The sequence below is a fragment of the Marmota flaviventris genome, chromosome 13 (assembly GCF_047511675.1).
Source record: "Marmota flaviventris isolate mMarFla1 chromosome 13, mMarFla1.hap1, whole genome shotgun sequence".
Taxonomy (NCBI): Eukaryota; Metazoa; Chordata; class Mammalia; order Rodentia; family Sciuridae; genus Marmota; species Marmota flaviventris.
The window spans coordinates 83,106,689-83,131,445 of record NC_092510.1 but is presented as its reverse complement, the minus strand read 5'-3'; the positions used below and the strand labels follow the sequence as shown (position 1 = coordinate 83,131,445).

At 34.9% G+C, this 24,757-nt stretch overlaps 1 protein-coding gene across 1 annotated transcript in view; it reads right to left on the bottom strand.

Annotated features, from left to right (window-relative positions):
• Nucleotides 1-3,949: 3,949 nt before the first annotated feature.
• The window catches only part of Ugcg (UDP-glucose ceramide glucosyltransferase), a 36,662-nt gene continuing 15,854 nt past the window's right edge, over nucleotides 3,950-24,757 (bottom strand). Inside the window, exons 2-9 of the mRNA XM_027942965.2 lie at nucleotides 21,346-21,487; nucleotides 14,130-14,232; nucleotides 13,009-13,110; nucleotides 11,376-11,488; nucleotides 8,866-9,044; nucleotides 7,821-7,907; nucleotides 6,936-7,125; nucleotides 3,950-6,476 (exon numbers count right to left, since the gene is read on the bottom strand). Of these exons, the coding sequence (XP_027798766.1) occupies nucleotides 6,306-6,476; nucleotides 6,936-7,125; nucleotides 7,821-7,907; nucleotides 8,866-9,044; nucleotides 11,376-11,488; nucleotides 13,009-13,110; nucleotides 14,130-14,232; nucleotides 21,346-21,487 (1,087 nt within the window). The 3' untranslated portion in view covers nucleotides 3,950-6,305. The remainder of the gene's footprint in view (nucleotides 6,477-6,935; nucleotides 7,126-7,820; nucleotides 7,908-8,865; nucleotides 9,045-11,375; nucleotides 11,489-13,008; nucleotides 13,111-14,129; nucleotides 14,233-21,345; nucleotides 21,488-24,757) is intronic.

The following is a 24,757-nucleotide window of genomic DNA, read 5'->3' as shown; positions in this document are numbered from 1 at the left end:
ATGGTTAAAATGAAAAGAGATATGGAATAAATAATAAGAAATTAGATTCTCACTTAAATAAGATTAATAAATGGAAGAAATTCCAGGGGCTAATGATTATACATGTAAAAATATTAAATCTTACCCTCATCAAAAAAAAAATTAATCAGGGTACACACCCCAAAATCCAAGTTACTCAGGAGGCTGAGGCAGGAAAATCTGAAGTTCAGGGCCAGATCTGGCAATTCAGTGAGACACCATCTCAAAATAAAAGGGCTGGGAATGTAGCTCAGTGGAAGGTACTGGGTTTAATATCCAGTATGGGGCATCAGGGCAGGGTGAGGAAGAAAAGAAAAATCATATATTTAAATAATGAGGTCAGAAAAGAAGCCAAAATCAGAGGTTAAACTATAGATCAACATAGAAACAAAGCAGGAAATAAAACAAGCAACATAAGCAAAAATCAGAGAATGAAAATGTGCACTGTGGCCAGGGCAAGGAATTCCCTTTGTTTAAAAAAAAACCTCAAAAATTCTTTTTTTAGCTTACTATTACTGGGACCTTGTATGAGAAATGCATCATTGTGGGGCTGGGGATGTGGCTGAAGCAGTAGCGCGCTTGCCTGGCATGCATGCGGCCCGGGTTCGATTCTCAGCACCACATACAAACAAAGATGTTGTGCCTGCCGAAAAACTAAAAAAAAAAAAAAAAAGAAATGCACCATTGTTGCAGTTTCCAAATATATGTGCCCATAACTTTCATTTCTTCTTCACAAGCTCCTAACCCAACAGTCCCATCCCTGCTTTCCCCCTCTATAGTAGAGGAGCAGCCATTCTTAAAAGATATCTTTGGCACAAGGGGTAAATGGGCTTTCTCAGGGGCATGAACAATTTCTGGCTCTGAAAGTTCCACTCTTTTCTCACTCATGGAATAAAATGTTATTGTCAATCAAAAATCATTCGTAAAGAAGCTATGTTAGGGAAGAAAAAAGAGAGAGAGAGAAATGTGTCACAGTAGATTGGGTAGAAAGAGGTCATGGGAGGGGAGGGGAGGGGAGGGGGGGGATAGGAAGGGCAGCACAATACAATAGACACTAGTATGGCCCCATGTATAAATGTGGCTGTAAAACCAATGTGATCCTGCAATCTGTACACGTGGAAAAATAAGATTACGTACCCCATTTGAATCAAATGTATGTCAAGAACATTGTAATGTTTTGAGCAACTAATAAAAAATTTTTTTTAAAAAAGAAGCTATGTTAGCCCCATGCGAATATTTCACCTGTCACAAGACAACTCATAATGAACTGAGCAGGGAGTAGGCCTGCTCCAGAACTCACCAGCTGGTCCTAATTGTCTGTGACCCTTCTCTTGAGCATTTCCTACTTGAAATTTCTCTTTCCAAGGCACCCCCTTGGCTCTCCTTTTAATATTTCTTACTTTTTTGGAGGTAGAATGCAACTAACTGGCTCTATGCTTTATTTCATATAATCAGTAGGTGCTTTAATAGCCACCATTCTACATGCAATAAACTCAGGCTCAGAGAAACTAAGACAGCTGCCTGAAGTCCCACAGCTACCAAAATTCCAGTCTAACCCAAGGTTTGGCAGCCAGGCTTTCTGGATGTTTTTCTCCCACTGCACCTCTACACAGGTCCCCAAAACTCTGTCCTTAGCTCTCATCAGTTGACTCTCTGGATAATCATGTTCACTATTTTCAGGCATCAGCTCTGTGGAATGACTTTTAACCCCACTCCTTTCCCTTGCTGCACCAGTTTGCTGGGCTTCTCCAACATCCCCATGGGCCTGATGTTGTCAGTCATGAGGGGAGATGACAGAATTCCCAGGACTGGGTACAAAGGCCGAAGCACAAAGATCACATAATTGCAATGGGAGGTGTTTAGGCAGCAGAGAAGGTTGGAGAGGAGACTCAGTCCTGTAGAAAAACTAAATGATCTCCCCACACTGATTAAATCAGATATTAGATATAGTTCATTGCTATCAGCACAGGTGTCCTGATGACTAACGGCCTAAAGAGCATAACCATGTAAAACCACCCCAGGGGCACCCAGTCTCTGCCAATCTCTCCCAGAACTGGCAAGGGACCCTGTGAAGGTTAAGTACATTTTGGTTCTATTAAAAATATTTCTATTTGTCTTTAGAAAGTGCTGAAAGTGATTTTAAACTCTCCTGCAGAAACCAGTATTTGTAAAGCAAATTCTTCAATTAAACACATATCCTTGCAGTTAGTTCCACAGGCGTAGTTGCTCACCTTTTTGTAATGTTTGTTTTCTTTCCACCACCATGAAATTGGTACAGGCAAAGATAATTTGAAGTGAATAACAAATCAAGCACTATATCCTGATAAACTTCAGAAGGAAAAGCCTGAACCACTTTCATTCACATGAATGTACTCGTGTGGTATGCACTTATCTTCTCTATTGATAATGTATATAAAGCATTTTACCTTAAACAGCTTTACAGTAATTTACATTCTTGTTTTGCAGGTTTGAATCTGGTTCTCTAGAAGGATTTTTAAGTTAGAATACAAGCTGGGCATGGTGACTCACGCCTATAATCCCAGCAGCTCAGGAGGCTGAGGTAGGAGGGTTGCAAGTTCAAGGCCAGCCTCAGCAATTTAGAGAAGACTTGTTTCAAAATAAAATAAAATAAAAAGGGATTGGGGTGTGGTTCAGTGGTAAAGTGCCCCTGGGTTAAATCCCTGTAACAAACAAACAAAAAAAAGGAGTCAGAATACAGATGGTTATTAAATTTTAAATTTTAAGATTTAGGTAATTTTTAAACCTGTTATAGGCAGAGCTTGAAATGACCCAGTGGAGGAACATACAGTACTATGGCCTGATTATCTTATATGCAGGGGCTACTCCCAATTCTGCCAAGGCCAGGTTACTGAGCCCTTGTGACCACAACTCTCAATGGACACCTGGGCTGCTTCACTCTAGAGTAAGGGTGAGGGAATTTCAAGATTTGTCTAGCTATACTCAACCTTTCTTTATTTCTTAAACTTTAGAGGTACACAAACTGGGAGGAATGAGCTTGTTTTCTGGGTCAAGGTGCTGGAGTGGAGTCTCTAGCAGTTTGCAGCCAGATCCCTTTTAGATTCTTTATCTGTTGTGCCTGAATACCAGACTGGGTGGCAGTAAGTTTATTGACTGTTCTGTCAGGATGCAGGTGGACTCAGTGTTTGGTAAGGGCCAAACAAAAGCCCCACCCTGAAATACCTTCACACTGGGCATTAGATTTCAACAGGATTTTGGAGGGAGGTATAACATTGTCTATTCTTTCTCTTCATATTTGAGATATGATTTCCAGTGAAGAGTATTGTTTCTCACGGGCTAGTGGTAAAACAGGCCTGGGAATGCCACCAGCTCCAGAAAAGCCTGCCCTGGACTTGGGTGCAGCTTAGTTGATTTCCCAGTTAGGTCTCAAGCAGCAACATTATCCCAGTCTCTTGGATTTATCGTTCCTAGTCACAGGAATGGTAAGATCTAAGAGGCTGAGTTGAAGTTATAAGCCCAGGGGAGAGGGGCCAAAGGGACCACTGGGTTTTTCTTATCAAGTGCCAGTGATTCTTATTTTTTTTTTAAAATAACTTTATTTTGTTTACTTTTATGTGGTGCAAGTGCTTTGCCACTGAGCCACAACCACAGCCCTAGTGATTCTTATAGTAGAACCAGAAGTTCAGGCCCCTCCCAGAATAACTATCTCCACAGGCAGGGCCCAGGCATCTATAGTTTTTAAGAAGTTCTCCAGGTGATTCTAACATACAACCAATGTAGAAAAGTCCTACTTTAAGTTACAGGACTGCTTATAGCACAAGTAAAAGAAAGATTTCAAAATCAATACTTGACAGAATCCTTCTAGTAATTCTGATATGAATAGTGGACCATGTTAGATTACTTATAAAAATATAAAAGGAAAGAGTAAGCAAAAAGGTACACTTGAGAATGATTTGATTGTATTCAAATTTTTATTTTTTGAACAAAAAACTTAAGACAATGATTTTAAATAATAAAACATGTATATTCTAGACACTCATTGGGTTTTTTTAAAGACAGTTATTAAATTTGGACTCCTACAGTTCTGTTGTGATGCTTTCTTCAACATTTATATTATTTTTATCTGCACTCCAAAATTGCTAAACAAAGAATCAACTCTGCTAATGTGAAGCCTCACTTTAAGAGAGTATTCCACTGCCACACAGAATACATTTATAGAACAGTCATTTTTATATTTACAAGACACAAGAAGTCTGTCCAGCCATTTTGGTTTTGTTGTTACTTTGCCCATACTGAGATCAGCAAAAAAGCTAAGTAAAAGCAAGATTTCACTTCAGCAGTGCAAAGGATGGCATCAACCAAACTTCATAAAACACACCAACAAATGACAAACATGGTCAAGCAAAGCTCATCTACGAGTGATTGAAAAAATAAAGTAGTGGGTCACAACTAGACTGGTTTTCACTGTGCAACTTTCCTTAGGGAACAAAATTACTCATTTCACATAAAGAAAGGAAAATGCATCCAAGCCTTTGTTCGCAAAGAAAATGCCCTTCAAACAAACTCATCATAAGGCAAAAAAAAAAAAAAAAAAGGCAGTTTGGCCCAGAGAAAAATTTCAATAAAATGTGTATGTAGAATATACACATTTATAGATATATTGCAATTTAATGTGTATAGTTATTAGACAATTAAATGAGTTGGCTCAGTAAAGTGAAGTTTCTATAAATATGTAGTTATTGCTAATATGCTACTTTTTATGCATTGACACGGAACCTGTAGTAACTTAGAATTCGAAGCTGCCACATTGCCAGTGTTAGCCCTGCAGTAGGCATCATATAGACAACATGCCACCCAATCCTGAAGAAAAGCAGACCACCACTAACAAAATAATAATAATAATAAAAAGGCTTATGCACTGTCCCTTATATTTTTAAACAAAAACAAGTCCAGTTCACCACAAGTTAAGAACAACCTGACAAGCAAGTTTAGCTGCATGACTGGGAGAGAAGAGTGAAGTACAGCATGCATTCACAACTAGCACTGATCTAGTCTATTTTGTCATACAAACTGGAATACAAAAATCCAATTTAAATAAGACTAGACTATCATAGTAAAAAAAAAAAAAAAAAAACACACACAGTAGACTTAGTTTGATACTGATTGAGTTTAAGAGTAAAACTCATCCTGTCCCCTCTTAATTAATACTCTACTGCAATTTATTTATTGATGGCTAGAATATTTACTTACTTAAAAAAGATATTAAATACCTGTATCATGAAATTACATTCTTATTAACAATAAGACATACTATGTAAGAAAATAGCTCATGTGTGAAATGTGTCTGAAATGCATTTTTCCTGACAACTATCAAAACATCCACTCATACTAAAACAGAATCACCCCCAACCCCCCCTGAAAAAAAGTTAAGGAAAGATGGGGTGGGCCCAGCAAGGAGCAGGGAAAGAAAGATTCAGCTATACTAATTACAGCACAGTGATGAACAATGGTTCAAGACAGAACCAACAAGAGTTGGTCAAAAAGATGCCTTCAATACATGGCTACAATTAAAAAACAAACTCAGCCCCTTTTGGTTCATTGCAGTGAGACCAAAAAAAAAAAAAAAAATCTCTCACAGATTCCATATAAATACTAGACTCCAGCTCTTTTATTATAATTATTTTTAAAAGTTTTCCCATTTGTTTCTGTAAGGCCTAGCTACCTTATTACAATTTATATTTGCTCTGCAACAACTACAAGAGGTAGGCATAAAGCATGAAAAAGTTTCTCAGTTAGTACCTCACCATGGGTGGTTCACTGCATGACACCATTCACTTAAGATGTGAAAGCTCATGGCCTTTCTAAACCCTCAACAACGCTGCCAACTGCTCATCCATGAGCTGAGAGAGAGGACTCAAAGAAGAAACTTTCTCTACTGAAGGATACTGTCATAGTGTCTGTTGCAGAGCATTCATATACATATATGTGTGTGTATATATATATTTATATATATTTATTTGTTTAAAAAAATAAACAACAAAAAACAAACCAAGGTTCCTAGAACCAATTCTCTTGATTCTCTACTTCCACAAAATAAAGAGTACCATTTGGCCAAGACTACAGATGTGTTTTTTTTTTTTTTCTTTTTTCTTTTTCACAGATGCAAGTGCCATGCAAAATAAATTAAAGAACAGATACCAAAACATACATGTGATAAAACTACTGAAGGTAGATCTTTAAAAGCATTTATATAAACATAATTTATAATACTTCTCTTTTTTCTTTTATATACAGTCACAAAGCCATAGTTATACATCTAGGATTTCCTCTGCTGTACCTCCACAGCGCAACCTATAGCGACCAGTTCTCCAGCTTATAGTAGGGTCCCATAATGCCGACAAAAAAATGTATATTGTCATGGATTCTCGGATGAACCAAGCAACTGCATAATCAAGTTTTGAAAAACACAGTGTGCCACCCTAGGAATTAGAAAAGAAAAACCAATACATAAACTAATTTCCTCATTGTCAGACTAAAGACACAGTTTTTAAAAATGAAATTTCTAAGTATATGGCATAAAATCAAATCTGTTTCATTAGGTAATTCAACTGCCATGCAATACCATTTAAGAAAATGCTGATTATCAGTAAAAGCAGCATTAAAATAACTACTACCCCACTATATGCTTAGTTTCAATATTTACTGATTTCCTTATCATGATTTTTTTTCTGGAACCTTAATAAAAGTAATTGTATAACCAACGGAAAGTTATTTTGCGTCAAAACATTCCCCTAAGGAAAGTAATATTTAAACCTGTTATTAACCTTCACGGAGAAGCTGAAGAATGGCGCTTAGATAGATTTCCTTCAACCTTTTCTAGATTGAAATATTTTAGTTCTACCAAATGAATTGTAACTTTTTCATGCCTGTCCACATACCTGGACACCCCTGAGTTGAATGTAGTCAAATATAAACCATGCCAGGCAATGACACATGAAAAATACCATAATGTCCCATCTGAATACATGGTGGGCAGCCCATCCGATAATTAAACTGGCAACAAAGCATTCTGAAATTGGCTCACAAATAATTGTAGCAGGAAGCATGTTAATTCGCAATTTGGTCCACCTAAAAAAATAAAAAGGATTTTCTCTTAAGACAACAGGCTAGTGACAAAAACTAGTCAATTATATTTCCCAAAATAATCAACTTTTCACCCTGTCATATAAAAGCTTTCTTCTTTAAAAAGTTTTGTGTGAGGGGAGGGTATTTGGTTTTGTTGTTGTTGTATTTATGAATCTCTCTTTATTTAGTATATCAAAGAGAAAACTATAACTTCATTTGCATGGCCTACACTTTGATGAATACAGATTATAAAGTTTAATCAAAGTACTGAAAGTTAGACAACAGAAATCAGAATATAAAAAAATTCAAAGTTTTAACATCTTTTTTTAATATTTCAGTGTTATACTGGGCATGGTGGTGCATGCCTGTAATCCTAGCAGCTCGGAAGGCTGAGGCAGGAGGACTGCAAGTTCAAAGCCGGCCTCAGCAACTTAGTGATGCACTAAGCATCATGTAGAGCTCACAGAGAACCACTCTAAATAAAATATAAAAAAGGGCTGAGGACGTGTAATAGCCAGTACCATCCCCCCCCCCACACACACACAGATACCAAAATTCAGTGTTACACAGTAAAAAAATTATATTTAGATTCAATTTATTTTAATAACGAACCTAAGCCTATTTTATGGAAGCAAACAAAAATCTCTCACTTTCTGCTTTTCTTTTAATAAAGTATAATAAGACAACAGTCGATTTACCTGATCATTCTGGATTGAAACTGAGAAATTGAATATGAACCAGAGTTTTGCATTGCAACTTGAGTGGACATTGCAAATCTCCAACCTCTGAAAATGAAGATAATTATAAAATGAACCAGGATGATGAACACATGCAAGCTTGACTGGGTATGCATTCATTAATCACCATAAGAGTGAGCAACTGCTGGCATTCAGGGCGAGCCCAGCCCTCAGGATTAGCACACTACTCACGGATGTTTGAGCAATTACGTCGGCCCAAGAGAGCACCATCTACAAACTAGAAGAAACTATAGCCCTCTTATTTCATAGTTTAAGATAACATAAAGGGCAGTCATTTGGAAAGTACTTAATGGAGAAGGCTCTGTATTTGATAGTTTAGTCCCTGACCACTACTACTTCCTGCCTTCCCCAAAAAGGCATGTCTGTATTCAAGAAGAAATACAAACAAAATGTGGCATTATACATCTCATGGGAGACATTAGGAGACTTTGAACCACATGAACACCATTGTGAGAGAATTTTTAAAAAACACTTCAATTTTAAAAACCACATTTTAAATAAACTATCATGCAAAGCAGTGATGTCCTTTAAACAAACAAGCCTTTTGTGATACAGAAATGCTAAGTCAATCATATGAACCATTAGAGGCTTCTTAGCAAATCATCAAACAATCTGCTAAGAAATTTCAAATGCTGAACTGATACTTTAAGCCTAATGGCTTATGATTACACTAATAGCTTAAATTCTTTTGAAAGAAATTTAATTGAAATTCCTATCTATACTAGTGAAAATGCACAATCACAGAGAAGCTTCCTGTTCACCACTTCAACTGTACTAATTTGAAAATAGAGAAATCAGAACATGTATTTGGCTTCATTAGTACATATCTATGAATAACTAATATAGACTGCTTTGCCAAAATTATTAATATATTTTATACTCAATGACAAAAGATAAAATAGCTCTAATCCATGATTTGAACAGAAACAGTAAACCAACAAAAGTTAGGTACTAAAAGTAGTACAGCTTAATTTAGCTTTCTTACCGGTCAGCTATTGCTTTGGCCATAAAGTAATCTTCAGCAATGTACTGAGCAAAAGCTATAAGTCCTCCTGCTTGATCTAACACATCCTTTCTCATTAAACAAGACATGCCTGTCACACATTTGAAACCAGTTACATTGGCAGAGATATAGGACCTTGGATGTGAAGTTCCAAAATACACCTGTCCAGAAAAACACAAATATATAAGATTAGAACTTGACTTCAAAAATATGGTGTTCAAAAACCTTTTTTCCTAATGATTTTCTCTGATTAAGTGAATATCCTATTAATCTTAAACTACCTGAATAAAAAGCAGGATATGAGTATTTACATTTAGTAGATGATAAGTATTTTATTCAGTTGATTAGTTTTGTTACCACTACTACAAAGAAATCTTTACTTCTAGAGGGAAAAGCATATCTTAAATACTGCCTTCTAAAACTGAGACTCAAAAATTTATCCAAATAAAACTTAATCTGGATATTAAATCAAACAGGTACAATGTCATTAACTGGCATATAAGTATTAATAGTTACTTAATGTATCATGTTTTTAGGATGTTTAAAAAAACCTACACATCTTCTTGTTTTATTTGATCAGTGTATCTATATATACATATATTTCCATGCACACATGTACAGGTATGTGTGGGTATATACATACAGAATTCTATGTGTTCACACGTCATCTATAGTTGCATGCATACAGGTACAGGTGCATGTGTGTATATACATGCAAGTCTCCTGGTGCCAGGATATGGTCAGTCCAGCAGTAGGTAACACCAGTATATACAAGTCTGCATGTATATACACACATTATCTATAGTTTTATCAACCTTCAGGACAGTCCTACTTCTTAATTCCTTTTCTGGCAACCTTTCATTGCTAGCTACTTTCTGTCCTGAATCAATGAGATTCTTCCCAATTTCTACAATTTTGCTTTTCACTGTACTTTTCACTAAGGTGGATACTAACATTCTGTCTTCTACATCTTACTGCCCGTTCTCTACATAGGCTTTCTTGGTACACACTCTTAAGCCCAGAGCATACTGAAGCCATGGTGTTAGACTGAATCAAACCTAACTTCTGAGACCAGAGGCACACATCTTAATCCTTTAAGCAGTGAGGTTTTAGGGCTAAGTGGAACTTGGGACTGGGTTGAAGATTTCTTTTAGAGTCCAGAAGGACTTCTCTGACTGATCTTCACTTATTCTAACTATGGCAGAGTGACTTTTATGGATTAAACCTACATAGAGTATAGATGTGTTCTGGGAAATGTTTATCACTGACATATACATCAACTTGGATATAAACGAAAGTACAATATGGCATAAAAGAATATACAGTATTTTAATTTAACACAGCTACACACAGAGTTTCTCTTTTAAAACTAACAACCTCTTGCAGTAGGAGAAACATTCATAGGCAATATTAAGAAAAAGATCATGGTTCAAGTTGCCAAAGGTCAAATACAAGTTCTGACAATGTACCTTTACCCCTTCAGATCTGCAGCTATCATAACACTGCAATTCAAAGACTATAAATGCAGATATATTTAAAGACTGAAACCATGTATCCTTCTGTATAACATGAAGATTAAGTTTTTCTTCCTAAATGTTTATTGGTAGAGGAATTTACATAGGATAGACTATGCTACAGGTAATAAAATTACCTTTATAAAAGATAATTAAGTTATTCAGATGTAAAAGGCCTATAAAGTGACAAATAAAATGAAAATTACTTTCAAAATACTACCAACTTTGTTGTTTAAAAGGCACATAGAAAAAAATTAGAATTCAAAGTACTAAAATGTTAAAATGAAAACAAACTTTAATTTTGAAAAATATTTCCTCTAATTAGTAGAGTGATAAACTGTTTGTTGTTATTGTTTGTTTACTACTTCAACTTTTCTATAGTTTACAGTTGCCTAGACACAAGTTAATATTTCTTTTATAAGTTGAAGAAAAGGGCCTGGGAATTTAGCTCAGTGGTAGAGTACTTGCCTAGCACACAAGGCCCTGGGTGTGATCCCCCGTACCAAATGCAAACAAAAAGTTGAAGCAAAATAGGGGAAATCAAATGGGTTGTATAAGAACTTGTATAAACACCTTTTTTGTATATATGAAATACTTCATGATATGTAAAAAAGGATTTTCCAGTTTGAATCTTTGAAAGAAGATTCTTTTATGTAAATCAATAGTCTAGAACAACTTGTGGAACTAGGTAAGGATCATAAGAAGAACATATTGTGTTCAGCTGGCAGAAGGAACACAGGGCATTTCCCGGGCACAGCTCCTGGTGCCAGGGTATGGTCAGTCCATCAGGAAGTAACCCTAAGGGCCAGAGATGTCCTCACTAAAGAAACAGCTACTCTCACCTTGAGGATTCTAGTTCTCAGCAGGTTCCCAAGTAGATGAAACTTCAGGTAGCCAATTCTAACTCTCAGAACAATCTCAAGCTTCTAGGAGATTAGTGATCTGATAACCAATATTATTTATAACCACCATACTTACCTGTTCTAACGTGGCGGCAAAGCCCTGTCTGTCAGCTACATAAGGCAGCCCATGAACCAAGCCTACTTTTTCTGTCATTTGATTAACCATGTCAGTTAGTGTGTCTGGAATTACTAAAATTAAAAAATAAATAAATAAATAAAGATGAGGAGAAGGGAGAGAAAAAGTTACTTTTTAGTAAAATGCTCATTAACGTAAAATAACTCTTATGAATTGTTATTAAATTAAAATAAAACTTAAACATTTGGATTTAATAAGATTAATCAATCACTTTTCTAAGAGCACGACACAAAATTTTGAAAAGGCATACTTTATCATAATTTCCTCTATACATATTCAGTCCAGTATATATCTAATACATATCACACTCTAGGAATACTTTGCAAATGTTCCCCCACTCCAAAAAGAATAAAGGCAATGTGTTCTATGGAAAAGATTCTGGAGGAGGTCAAAGGACTGTAGTTCTTGTCTCTACTCTCCAACCCATAAGAAGTGGGACCTCACCTTTCTCAGTGTTATTTGTACCTGATCCCTTAGAACTGCTAATGGGAATGGAGTAAGAGTATATTTAACCAAGATTTGTACTTTGAAAGGCATAACAAAAATATGAGTTAATAACATAAGATGGCAAATGTGAAGAATGAGTGGAAGAAGTTGACAGAATGAACATAAGACTAGACCAGGTGTTGACAGGTTTGTAACGATCCTGAAATTTGTAGGAGTATCGCATGTGTTAATTTTCAAATTTGCATTTAAGTTAATAAAAAATGTAAGTCTTTGCCCTATTTTCAAATAGCAAACATCTAATTTTTCATGACCTTAAATGTTTCCTTCTAGTGTTTCAGAACTAAACATACTGTATATAACAAAATTGTGTTTGGACCTTAAACATTCCTATTCTAGGTCAGTGTTCTCTAACAGGAGCAATTCTTCACCACAGGGGATTCTTGACAATGTCTGGAGACATTTTGGGTTCTTCCAGCTGAGAAGTGGGTTCAGGGAGCATTTAGTGGGTTCAGGCCAGGTATGCTGATAAAACATCCCACAGGACAGACCCCACAACAAAAAATTACTAGGCCTAAAATGTCAATAGTGTTGAGGTTGAGAAACATAAGGTAATTAGAATATGGCAAAATATTGTAAAATTAATGTAAGTATGAGTGTTTAAAAGTGCAAATTATAATTTCAGTATATAAAAGGCTTCTTGCTAAAATCATCTAAGAACACATGGACAAACCCTAATAAGTGTATTCTAGTACAACATGCACTTAGTGGATTTCTGTCCCTTTGTGTGAGATAGCGTGTTATGCAAAGATGACAGATCGAAGCAGAAGATATGCCTCACACAAACGAGAACTACACAGGAGAAAGTTCGTTGATTGTATAATGAACTGTAACCACTTTTTTTAATGGTTGGAATTTTCTCTTCAAAATGAAAACACTTTAATGTGTATAATATTCTGGGTTAGGATAAGAAAAAAATCAAAATCTTAGTAAGTATAACTGAACATACTATCATGAGATAATGATGAAATAAATTATTAGGCAAACAAAAAGGATTGATCAATTTAGTTTTGGATTTTTTTTTAATCATTAAATGAATAGTTTTATAAAATAAATAAGAAAACCTCACCTCTTATTCCACTATCACAAATCCATATAAGATCATACTTTGCAACTTCATATCCTGGCATTAAATTATTAATTTTAGGATTAATGCCAACCTTTTTGCCACCTAAGAATGTAAAGGTACAACAGTAAAAAAAATTTATAATACTGAAAATATTTTTATTATAAAGAAAGATGGTAGAGAGAAGTTAAAAGTATTTTCATATTTAATAATTTAAGCAAACATACTTCTACATTTTTTACATTTTCTATTACTCATAATATCTAAAAGAAATGTTTCATTTTCAAAAGGAAAATTATATCACTTAGCTTTGAAGATTCACTGTTTTAGTTTAGTTCTTAAATTATTACATTAATAATATGAATCAATATTTAGTAGCAACTGTTCAACATGATAATTATGGTTATAATAACAAAGTGTTGAATATTGGAAAATTACCAGGAGTAGATTTCTCACCACAAATAAACAAGAATGTGAAGTAGTGCATAGGCTGATTAGTTTGATCTAGCCATTCCCCAAAGTATACATACTTCAAAACATCATATTATACACCATAAATGAATATAAATTTCTGTCAATTTAAAAAAGTGATAATAAGAAACAAAAGCTTTAAGACTCATTTTGAAGCTATTAAAACAGCATAGAGAAATTGACCATTAGGATGAAACAGTGAAATAGAATGGAATCAGACCTATGTTTAAAAATTTAAAAAAATTTAATGGTAAATATACTTCTACTAGCCTCAAGAATAAGCCTATAGGCTTTTGCAAAAATATTCATTTTGCAATATAATAAAAATGATTTGTTTTGCTTACTTCCAATTATAGTCAATGATACCCAGAAAGGGTTACACAGTCAAGTGTCTGGTAAGTAAAATGTCATTTTTTTTTTTTTTTGGGTATGTTTTGTAAATCACAGGTTTTGGGGAAAAAAAACAAAATCCTTTGTTTTGATAACTTTTCTCAAAAGAATGTAAACATCTTTCACTCCTCAAAACACATGCTTAGAGCAAACATGCTAATAACATCACTGGGTGGCAAATACATAATCTATAGTTTAATGCAGAAAAGACTAAGAATATTAACAAAACAAAATGGTTGGTGTAGAATTAATTTGTTGCTTACCTATAAATAATCTAGCATCAACATTTGGATATTTTCCAAGTAGCTTCTTACATACGTCAATGGCTGGATCATCATGATCTTGTACACAAAGGAGTACTTCATACTAGTCAAAGAAGATGTTTATATAAATTAACCTCTTCAAAAATAAGCAGTTTTTGATAGCATTTACAAATGATCAAAAGCATAAGAAAAACAATCATATATACAAAGTTTACAAGTGAATAGAGTATTTGCAAACACTGATGGGAAGGAGTGTTGCTTAAATGGAGGGAAGATCATCTAAGACAGGGATCATCCAAGACAAGATACTTCCTAAAGTATCTGTTTGCAAGCTGAAGGAATCGGGCAGAGGCTGGCAGTGCCCAAGGTTGAGGTCTTGCCCATTCCCAGACAGGCAGGCTCTAGTGGGTAAACTGGATCTGGAGCTTTTCCAGGGCCTTCATCACTGAAGGCTAAATGCTCACAGGGCACCAGCAGAATAAAAAGCAACATTGAAAGGAAGCAATATAAACACATCCTCTATCCTCTGGAAGCTTTGTCTTGAAACTCAATATTATTTCATAAAGGTGCTATAAATTACAAGTAAAAGCCCATTATGATACACTTAAAGGACAAAATAAGATGAGATCTTTTTTATTATATAATTTTTTTGAAATAAAATATAGTTTTATTTGATTGAACATTTACTATCATGAAAATCATGCTTTGCCAGCTTTATAACTATGAAAATACTCAGGATTTCATTTTGTTCAGTGCTACGTTTAGTCAGAAAGTCGTTTCTTCACACTTGAATGGCTGTGTCAAAATTACCCTAGGACATTTATTTTAAAAAAGAGGATTGGGTCCTATTCTTAGACTTCTGAATCAGAAGCTCTGAGGGTGATTCTGATGCGTAGCCAGGTTCATAACGTCTTGAGCTGAAATTCTCAGTTACCAGTTAGTAAACTACTAAATGTTAAAAAAGTGCTTGCTCTCACATATAAAGATGTTTATTTTGTGGGATATATATTCTAAGTATAATATTACCATAAGTGGTGATAAATTCATGCTGACTCAACGACAAATTTCCTACCAGATTCTCTTTCTAAAACTGGTTGAACATTTTTAAGCACAGAAAGGAAGCTAATTATGTCCGTGAAAAAATTACAAAGCTGTGTGTTCTAAAACACAAAAAGAGCTACAGACATAATATTTTAAGTGTCTAATACACAGGAACTAACTTGGATAATAGGAAAGACTATTTTATTTAAGTCTATCGATAAGCATACACAAGTAAAAAGTGCAAATGAAATGTTCACAGTACTGTTGAGCATAATAATTAATCACCACTTGCCAAATACACCTTATTTCACCAAAGGTTGGCAATAAAGAAATTTGCAGGGCTCAGGATGTGGCTCAGCCTGAGTGCTTCCCTATAAGCACAATGTCATGGGTTCAATCTTCAGCACTGTGGGGCTTAAGCCCAGAAAGACCAGGACTAAGGTCAGTGAAGAAGATTTAGCTTTTTTTTTTTTTTTTTTTTTTTTAAAGGGACGTACAGCTGAACTGTATTTAGATGTAAGGTTTAAAGATTTAAATTTTTATTGATGACACCTCTTAGGCTTAATTCCAAAATATAAACAAATACCTTCCGATTAGCCAGAGTGCAAATGAAACTCAATATCACATTATCCAAAAAATGTGCAGACTCTTTAAGACACATAGCTTTTGTATATATGTTTCTGATATTAAAAATGACACCCAATTGGAGGAAGCATTCCAAGTGTTTCCTAAAGTATCAAATTTTAATGAGGACTCTTTGCTTTTCAGCTATGATAACCACCCCTTTGTCTTCAGTTTATTTGATTTACTAGAAATCTCTGTATTAAAATAGTTAAATCATTCCAACTACACTGTAACTGACACAAGATATTAAATTGGTGAGAGCCTTTTTAGCTCATACAAAAATAACTTTCAAGTATTTTTACACGCTCTAAAGGATTAGGTATAAATATATATGTTAAAAAACAGTGTCTATTAAAAAACACTTTTAAGGTGTTTCAAGAAAACATTTACTTTATACATCTGCAAGGGATCTAAGAGAGTAAATTCTACTTTAAATAGATACTGTTTGAATACATGAACTCTAGACTTAAAACTCCAAACGAGGCATAAGGTTAGTTTCCATTAAGTCTTTAGTAAGATTGCTATGCAAATAGCCAAACAAAGTAATTTCCCCGTTTTCTTTAAAAACAGTGAAATGACTAAAAGGCTGAGAAGGAAGATAGGCATAAAAAAAATCCACAAGCAAGAACATCCAGTCTTTTAATGTTTAAGAACTGAATATATAAAATTGCAATAATGATGACTTTTTTGCATTTATGAATATATTAAGCTGCATAAGTAACAGATTTAAATGTACAAATATTTTAAAAATTCCATTGATTCAGTCTTGTAGACATTAGAAAAGTAAATGTTTTACTGTAATGAACAGGATAAAATATCTCTTTAAAATAGAAGTTTTGTGTTTTTTTGTTTTTTTTCCAGTGCTGGGGATTAAATCCAGGACCTTGTGCAGGTTAACCATATGTTCCACCACTGAGCTACACCTCCGGTCCTAAAAAATGTTTTCATGCATGGATCAATTATATTGAATTATCAAGTAGAAATACCTTGAAATAGCTTAAGTTATTATTTACAAATAACTACTTCTCACATCATATTTACAATTTTGTAGTATTTGGGTTACAATAGAATATGGATCCTATGACAGAAGGTACTTTAACCCCAAATGCCTAGAACATTTACTGGCACAGAGTCAGTGGTGAATATATTTGTTAAAACATTTGTCTGGGGTAACTTCTAAGCAAAAGAAAGATGCCAGAAAGAAGATGTTTTATAAGAAAACTGCTCCAAATTCAAAGTTTTGACAGGTAAGGTTGAATATTTGTTATCTAGTCTCAAAAAACAGATTGTTGATACAGTTTTTCAAATTAATTCGATAAATTCTTCATCTTTCAGACTTCATTTTACTACATGTATTAACAACACTTGTACTTGAGCTTTAAATTGATCCTATTTTTAAGTCTTTTTTAAATTTTTTTTAGTTATACATGGACACAATATCTTTATTTTGTTTATTTATTTTTATGTGGTGCTGAGGATCGAACCCAGGGTCTCTCATGTGGGAGGCAAGTGCTCTACCATTAAGACATAACCCCAGCCTCTATTTTAAAGTCTTTTAATTCTTTGTTAGATGACTACTGCATTAGAAAAATATTCCTCATAAGGATAACTGCACCACCGACAATGAGGAATCTAAAACATAGCTCTGAACTTGTAACATTTTAAACCAATTCTACATTTGCAAAAGAGAGAGAAAAGAAAAAAAGTCCAATTACCATAGCTATATTGTTAAAAACTGACCATTAATTTTAAAAGTGTTTACATGGCTGAAGTGACGCTAGCAAGCCACTTTAGATGCATAATGCTGAATCCTTCTGCTACTGCTGGATCTCCCCCAAACCTCTCCTATGCTGATGCCAAATGAGCATTCAATTTTGCAGAAAATGAATTGTATCATTTTTTTTCATTCTTGTGTCTTCTCCTAAAGAATATGCATCAACATGAAGGTGAATTTATAAGACATTTCAAGCACAGAAATCTTTCAGGGCAATTAGTATAATCTTACTAGAAATTCAGAACAAGTACCACTAATAAATATTCTTGCAAATGCCCAAAATTAAATAAAAAATTAAAACTTCAACATATGTTCTACCCTTTTTCCCCAAAATGGCCCATGATGTTCCAAATCAAATAGCAGAAGAAAAACTTATGTCCAGAAGGAAGATATTTCCATACTTTTGTAAAATGACCTTCACACTCAACAAAAAGCAAACACTAAAGTGTGCTGGGCCTGGCGGTCATGTGACTGTTTATTTTGTGATTACTTGCCTCTGGTGACACAAACATTGCATCAGTTCACACTCAGAATTGTGATTTCAGTGGTCTAATTTATTACTGCAAATGTTTCATTACAGACAGAACAAGTAAAACGCGTGACCAAGCACAGTAGTACCTAATTCACATGCACTTTGCACTTTTCCTCTGGTTTCCAAATATTCTATTTACACAGCTTTTATAATTATAAAATAAACTTGTTTGCCTTAGAATAGGAATAATCTTCTGCATATGCTGGTTCTCATTTCATAAAGAGCACTAAAATAGCTTTCTCTTCAACTAACTCAAATACCTCAATGATATACTGCAAATGGTAAAAGACCTAAGTGAAACTGGAGCTTGAAATAATCCTGAATTATATCACTTTTTAAAAATTTCATTCAGAAGAAATCAATTACAGATTCACCCCAAGTGTTCATAATTAATGGAACATATGTTCCCAGGGTTATTTTTAAGAACACGTTCTATAACTAAAGGCTGCACAAACTTCCTCAACTATTTAAATCCCATGACTTATCACCTCAGAAAGGCTGCAACATAAAAATTAAATAACCAAGGCTTAAAAGTGATTGAAGCAAAGCAGTCAAATCAATGTTGGTTGAGGCAGCATTTCATGTATAGATCAGAGGTGATTTTGCACAAAACATAATCTTGTTTTTAAAGCCTGGAATTGAAAGGTTACTAGAATTCTAGAATTCAAACTCATTTATTTACACTTGAACATGGTCTTAGTTATTAAGTGAACTGCAGAGAGACAACTACAGTAATTTAACAAACTTAGTATTTATTCTGGGCATTTTATGATTCAGTGAATTGGAGCAAACCACTTATCCTCTCTGTACCTTGGTTTGCTAATCTGTCAAATAATATTATCATTTGCTTACACGACTGTATCATATGTAATGGTTGGGAAAGAGCTTTTGCCATGTGAAGGCAAGGTAGTACTATATTTGGTCAAAACCTTTTTCAAAAACGAACAATTTCTAGGAAGTAAAGCAAGAAAAGAATGAAAACACTATGTCACAACATATCCCACTATTACGTATAATTATGCATCAATTAAACAATTGCAATGCATGGAAAAAAAAGAGTGACTGAATGTGGAGGAGGGTGGGGTGATTGAATGGGGAAAGGATAAGATGATGGTTAAGAAAGTAAAATATGAGATCACATTCCACATCAATAAAGGTATATAATTTGTAATTCTAAGCTTTGCCCTAATACTTATTCATAATGAATGAAAATATTTCATTCATAAAAATAAATTTTCCTTTGCATTTACTTATATAATGTGGGTCTTGAAAACTTCCATTTTTCTTCTTGTGAAAGTTACTTTATAATTAATCTTATTTCTATCATTCTTTCCAAATTGTAATTTATAATTAACCTTATTTCTATCACTTTCCAATTTGCATCTCTAGTTAAAGGGGGAAACATATAATTATCTTATTTTTTGAAAATGACATATTTATTTGACTATATAATATATACATATAATTCAAATCTCTAAATTTTTAAAATATAAACACATAATAGGCCAGAAGAAAATTTTGCTTTAATTAGTTCTCAATACATAAATCTAAAACTCACAAAGTGATAATATAAAAATAACACTAAAAAACCTGAATGATACTCATGTCCCCATACTTACTAAGAACTATATTAAGGCTACCATAGCTGTGTCTTTGTTATTCTTTTCATTGGTGCTACACCAAGAAAAATAAGGGCTAAAAGAAAGAGCATGAACACTGATCCCCCTGAGAAGTGTGGTATGTTCATCATCACCTGATAGTGCAGATTATAGAGTACTAAAGAAACAGCAGGGAAGAGCCTCCAAGTAGAAAAATAACTAAAAAAAAACACACAACTGAGGAAATGGTAAAAAATCGAGGCAAGTGAGTACTGACAAAGGGAAAATTAAGCTGTACTAAAAATCAAGCATGTAAAAATTTAAAGACACTTTGTTCTTACAAGTAATCTACACCCTTTGAAAAGCAGTGTCTCAAATAGGCTATTAATTGATTGTTTTTATTTGTTCTTTTTAGTTATACATGACAGTAGAATATATTTTGACATATCACACACACATGGAGTATAACTTCCCATTCTTGTGGTTTACATTATGTGGAGTTTCAATGGTCATTATTCACATAAGAACATAGGAAAGTTATGTCCCATTCATTCTACTGTCTTTCCTATTCCCATCCCCCTTCTCTTCCCTTCATTTCCCTTTGTCTAATTCAATGAACTTCTATTCTTCCTCCACTTATTGTATGTTAACATCTGCATATGAAAGAGAACATTCTGCCTTTGGTATTTTTGCGATTGGCTTATTTCACTTAGCTCAAATAGGCAATTTATAAACCTTCAGTAAAGCTAAATATGAAAATTCAACGTGTATTAAGTTTTCCCAAAAAACTCAAAGTGAATACTAAAAGGAATCTATAAAAATAATACAGATCTATCTTAAGAAAACTGGAAGTTCTCCAATGAAGGGACACACTGAGTTGTAGATGCAGAATATATAGGTAAGTGGTATGAGCAATACAATTAAGCATTAAAAATCAGAATAAAGAAATTAAAAATTAGGTAAGATGAGACCTCTGCTTGCCACTAATCATAACCCCTTCTAGGCTCAAAGCCAGTTTCTCAAGGGGATTCATGTTAGTCCTAGCTGTCTTCATTCCATTTCAGACCACTACACCCTGTTTCTCACTCACATCCTCCTCTTCCTTCTGTTTTCATATGAATCTCACGGAACAAGAATTTTTTTTTGGAGGGGGAGGTGGGAGGTACCAGTGATTTAAACCAAGGGGCACTCGGCCACTGAGCCACATCCCCAGCCCTATTTTGTATTTTATTTAGAGACAGGGTCCCACTGAGTTGCTTAGCGCCTTGCCATTGCTGAGGCTGGCTTTGAACTTGAGATCCTCCTGTCTCAACCTCCCAAGCTGGGGATAACAGGTGTCTGCCACCATGCCCAGCTGGAACAAGATTTTTATACTCATACCACCAGCACCTGACCATGTCTTAAGTTCCAGGAGGCTCACTACTTTAGATGGACATATAGGTGCTTAAGACAAGGAATTTACACCCCTTGGTCATCCCTACCGCTGTCCTGTGACAACTACTACTGAAGCTTAAATGTTATGAGTCCAACATCACGGTGAATTTTCAAATCTTTCACTGTATGCAGTGTGAAAATTCCTAAGTGTTTATGAGAGAAGAATAAACACATGGTCCAGCCCATTTCTAGTGAGTACAATGTTGTACTTACTTTGGGATAATCCAATTCAAAGAATGTTTCCAAGTTGTTGATGAGGTTAGGATCTACCCCTTTCAGTGGTTTCAGAAGAGAGACACCTGGAAGCTTGCTATATGGCTGTTTGTCTGTTGCCTTCTTATTGAGGTGTAATCGGCTGTAAAGCAAATGACACATAATTTATTTCTAGAGAATATATTAGTGTCAAATCAAAATAAAGCACATAGCAAGCTATCAATAAATTACTAAATCCTAAAATGAGATTTTTAAAAGCTGACATCTTTCTAAAAAAGAAGACCTGAAAATGAAGAAAGTAGAACCAATTAAGCTTTTGGTTTAGGAAAAACAGAACTAAGCTGAACAAATGTTCCAATGAAGAACTCAGACGACTCTTGGTTTATTATTGTGTTCTCGGTGCCTAAGAATTATGCTGGGCATAGAGGAATGGCATGGTGAAGAAGTGAGTGACAGTGATAGCCCACACGTTATTGCTCTTCCTCTTGAACTGCCATCAAGGTGGGCAAAGAACTATAGGTAAAATAAAATTCATTATCTATGCCAGAAAAATATGAAACAAAACAAGAAAAGTTTTGAGAAAATTATAAACAGTCCAGATAATATATAATTGAAAGGAAAGTCAAACATCTTAAGGGGAAGAAGAAAATGGGATAATGACTTTTGATACTAATAAGCTCAGAATGGCAGGAGTAGAATAAGGGAAGTTGAAAATAGGAGAAAAATTCTCAATGAGAAAAATGTCTGTTAACAACACTGGATGATATGCCAGTGTCAAGTTGGCCAAGGTTCTCACTAGTGGTGCTTCAGCACAGGGCCCTTGCTGAAAAAAATCCCTGCCAATCAGTGTTCCACTGTACCTCGGGCTGTCGAAACAAAAGATGCCACATGAGACAGAGTGGTGAGGTTTCTAAAGCAGAACACTAAAGACTTCCTCTCTGCTTCTCATAAGTACATTGCAAGTACTTCTCAAAAGGAAGTCTCCAAGTGTTAACAGTAACTAGATGCTAGAACAATCACGGGTCCCCTGCAAGATATTCTCAGACACATTTTCCCACATTTTACTGTGTCTAAAATTAATGGCATCTTATAATTGCTGCCAACCAGATGGCAGTCCTGACAGAATTGTGAAAAACAATAATAAGACCTTTGAGAAGATTAGTAAAACAAAACAAAACAACCCCCCCACATACACACACCTAGTATCAATGCATCTTTTAATCAAAGAATTACACTATGACCCTATGAATGACTTGGAAGCACAGCAGGACGAGCAGCCAGCTGCAAGCTCACTCCCAGCTATTTAAGGTGAGGATGTGCTATGATAAACACTTCATGTTTCAGAAATGGCCACGGAAACATCTTTACAGGAAGAAAACAGGCTACATACAATGGAACCATTTTTAATTGGTAAGAAATGCATAGAACACGGTAGAGTTAATTTCTGATCCACAACATCAAACACCAGAAAATACAGAACATCCTTTACAGCAGTGCTATTCAGAGTGTGCTCTGGTCCACCAGCTGCCTTTCGCTGGTCTGCAATGAGAAGAAACTAACAGAAAACTTAAGAAACTTACAACAATTTATTTTTACTCTAGTTTGGCAAACTTATCAGTTCACGGCAGTCTGGAAAATATAAGAATGAATCTTTTGCCACAGACAGTGTGGAAACCACTCATCTCCAGAGTGCACCTAGAGGGCCACACAGAGGCAAAACTAGGATCTACGGAGCTGGAATACCACAGAAATCACCCTTTGCCCATTTCCAATAAAACAGCACACCAACTGTCTGGAAAAACCTACCCGATACAGGAATTTGGATGGCTGAGGGGTAAAAAGTTCGTATCACACATTTTGATTGATTAAATCAGTAACATGTTCATATGGTTGAAATCACTAAAAGTATTAAATGTTCTCCTAAAAGAAGTCTCCCCATCACCCTTACCCCATCTACCCCATTCTAATCATTACCCCGGGATTATTAGTTTCTTACTCATCCTTCCAGAGATTTAAAAAATGTGTATAGAAGCCAAAACATACAAACTGTGTGTATGTATGCATGTATGTGTGAACAAAATACAATTTTCTCCCCTCCCTTTAAATTCAAACATGTTAAAAATAAAGCATGTTTTAAAATACATGATTGAACTGTTAGGAAAATATTTAAAAGGCCTCCTATGTCAGAAACAAGAACTTTTCAGTGAGTATGTGCCGAGACCAATGCTCACCTCCAGGCCATCTGCTGGTCCTGGGTGACCTAGAGATGGAGACAAGCCTGACATAAGAATGACAGGCAATCTGTTCTGAAAGCCTGGTATAAATCTAGCATCCCTGAAAGGCAAGGCAGAAAAGGCCTGGCCCTAAGAGGAAGCCGGGGATGCTGCTTATCTTAGATTCAGTCCTAAGTGTTATAACATAAAAGGAAAAGTCTTTTTGGAAAACACCCCATCAAGTGGGTTTGGGGCCCAGAATGCAAAGTATCAGTGTTGCCTGAACAAAACTCAAGAGAAGGAATGAGAAACCATCAACTAGGACCACGAAGCTATGAAAAGAACCACGCAATACCTAAAAAGGAAAGTTGTCTCGTTGACATTAGGAATTCAATGGACAGGTTAAGACAGAAGTTCACATACACCTAGCATAAGAGAGAACTAGAAACTAGATCTGTAGCAATCACCCAAAATGCATCACAGAGAGACTAAGAGGCAAACACACAGAGAATCATGAAAGAGTTTAGGAGCGGACAACAGAACTCTGAAATCTCATTAGTTTTTATCCATTTTCCCCATTATGTGACCATTAAATAATAAGAAATTGTCTCAAAACACTTACATTAAGTGCTGACCAATTTATAGTGAAACCCAGCCCACTGATAATTCCATTGCATTTGGCAGACATTAAATTAAGAACAGAACAGCAACAAGGGCCATTTAAACTACTCAGCAGTCTTACAGTTTTCAATTTGTGAAAATGTTGAGAGTGAATCCTATTTTCCTCTTCTTCTTCCTCGTCTTAAAGTATTTTACTTCAAATATTAACATGGATGCATCTGCTATCCTTTTAAGAGCTTTTCATATTGAGAATGCAGTATTTTATCATAAACTCATTCTGACTCTCCAAATAGCAGTGAAAGCTTATGGGCAAAGAGAACTGATAAGTAGTATATCTGAAATTTCTACCCAAAAATAGTTATAAGTCAGATTATATGGCAGAACCCTCAAAATTCTCATCTGCAATCGCTCTTTAGTAGGATTTTCTTTCCATAGCCCAAGGGATGCGCTTGTCATGTACCCCCTAGGATATAAGATTCTACTTTGCAGAATACTGTTTTGACTTATAAAATAAACTGACAGAGGCCCATAATACAAATTACATAAAATGTTTACCAAAATAATGAAAGAATACCCAT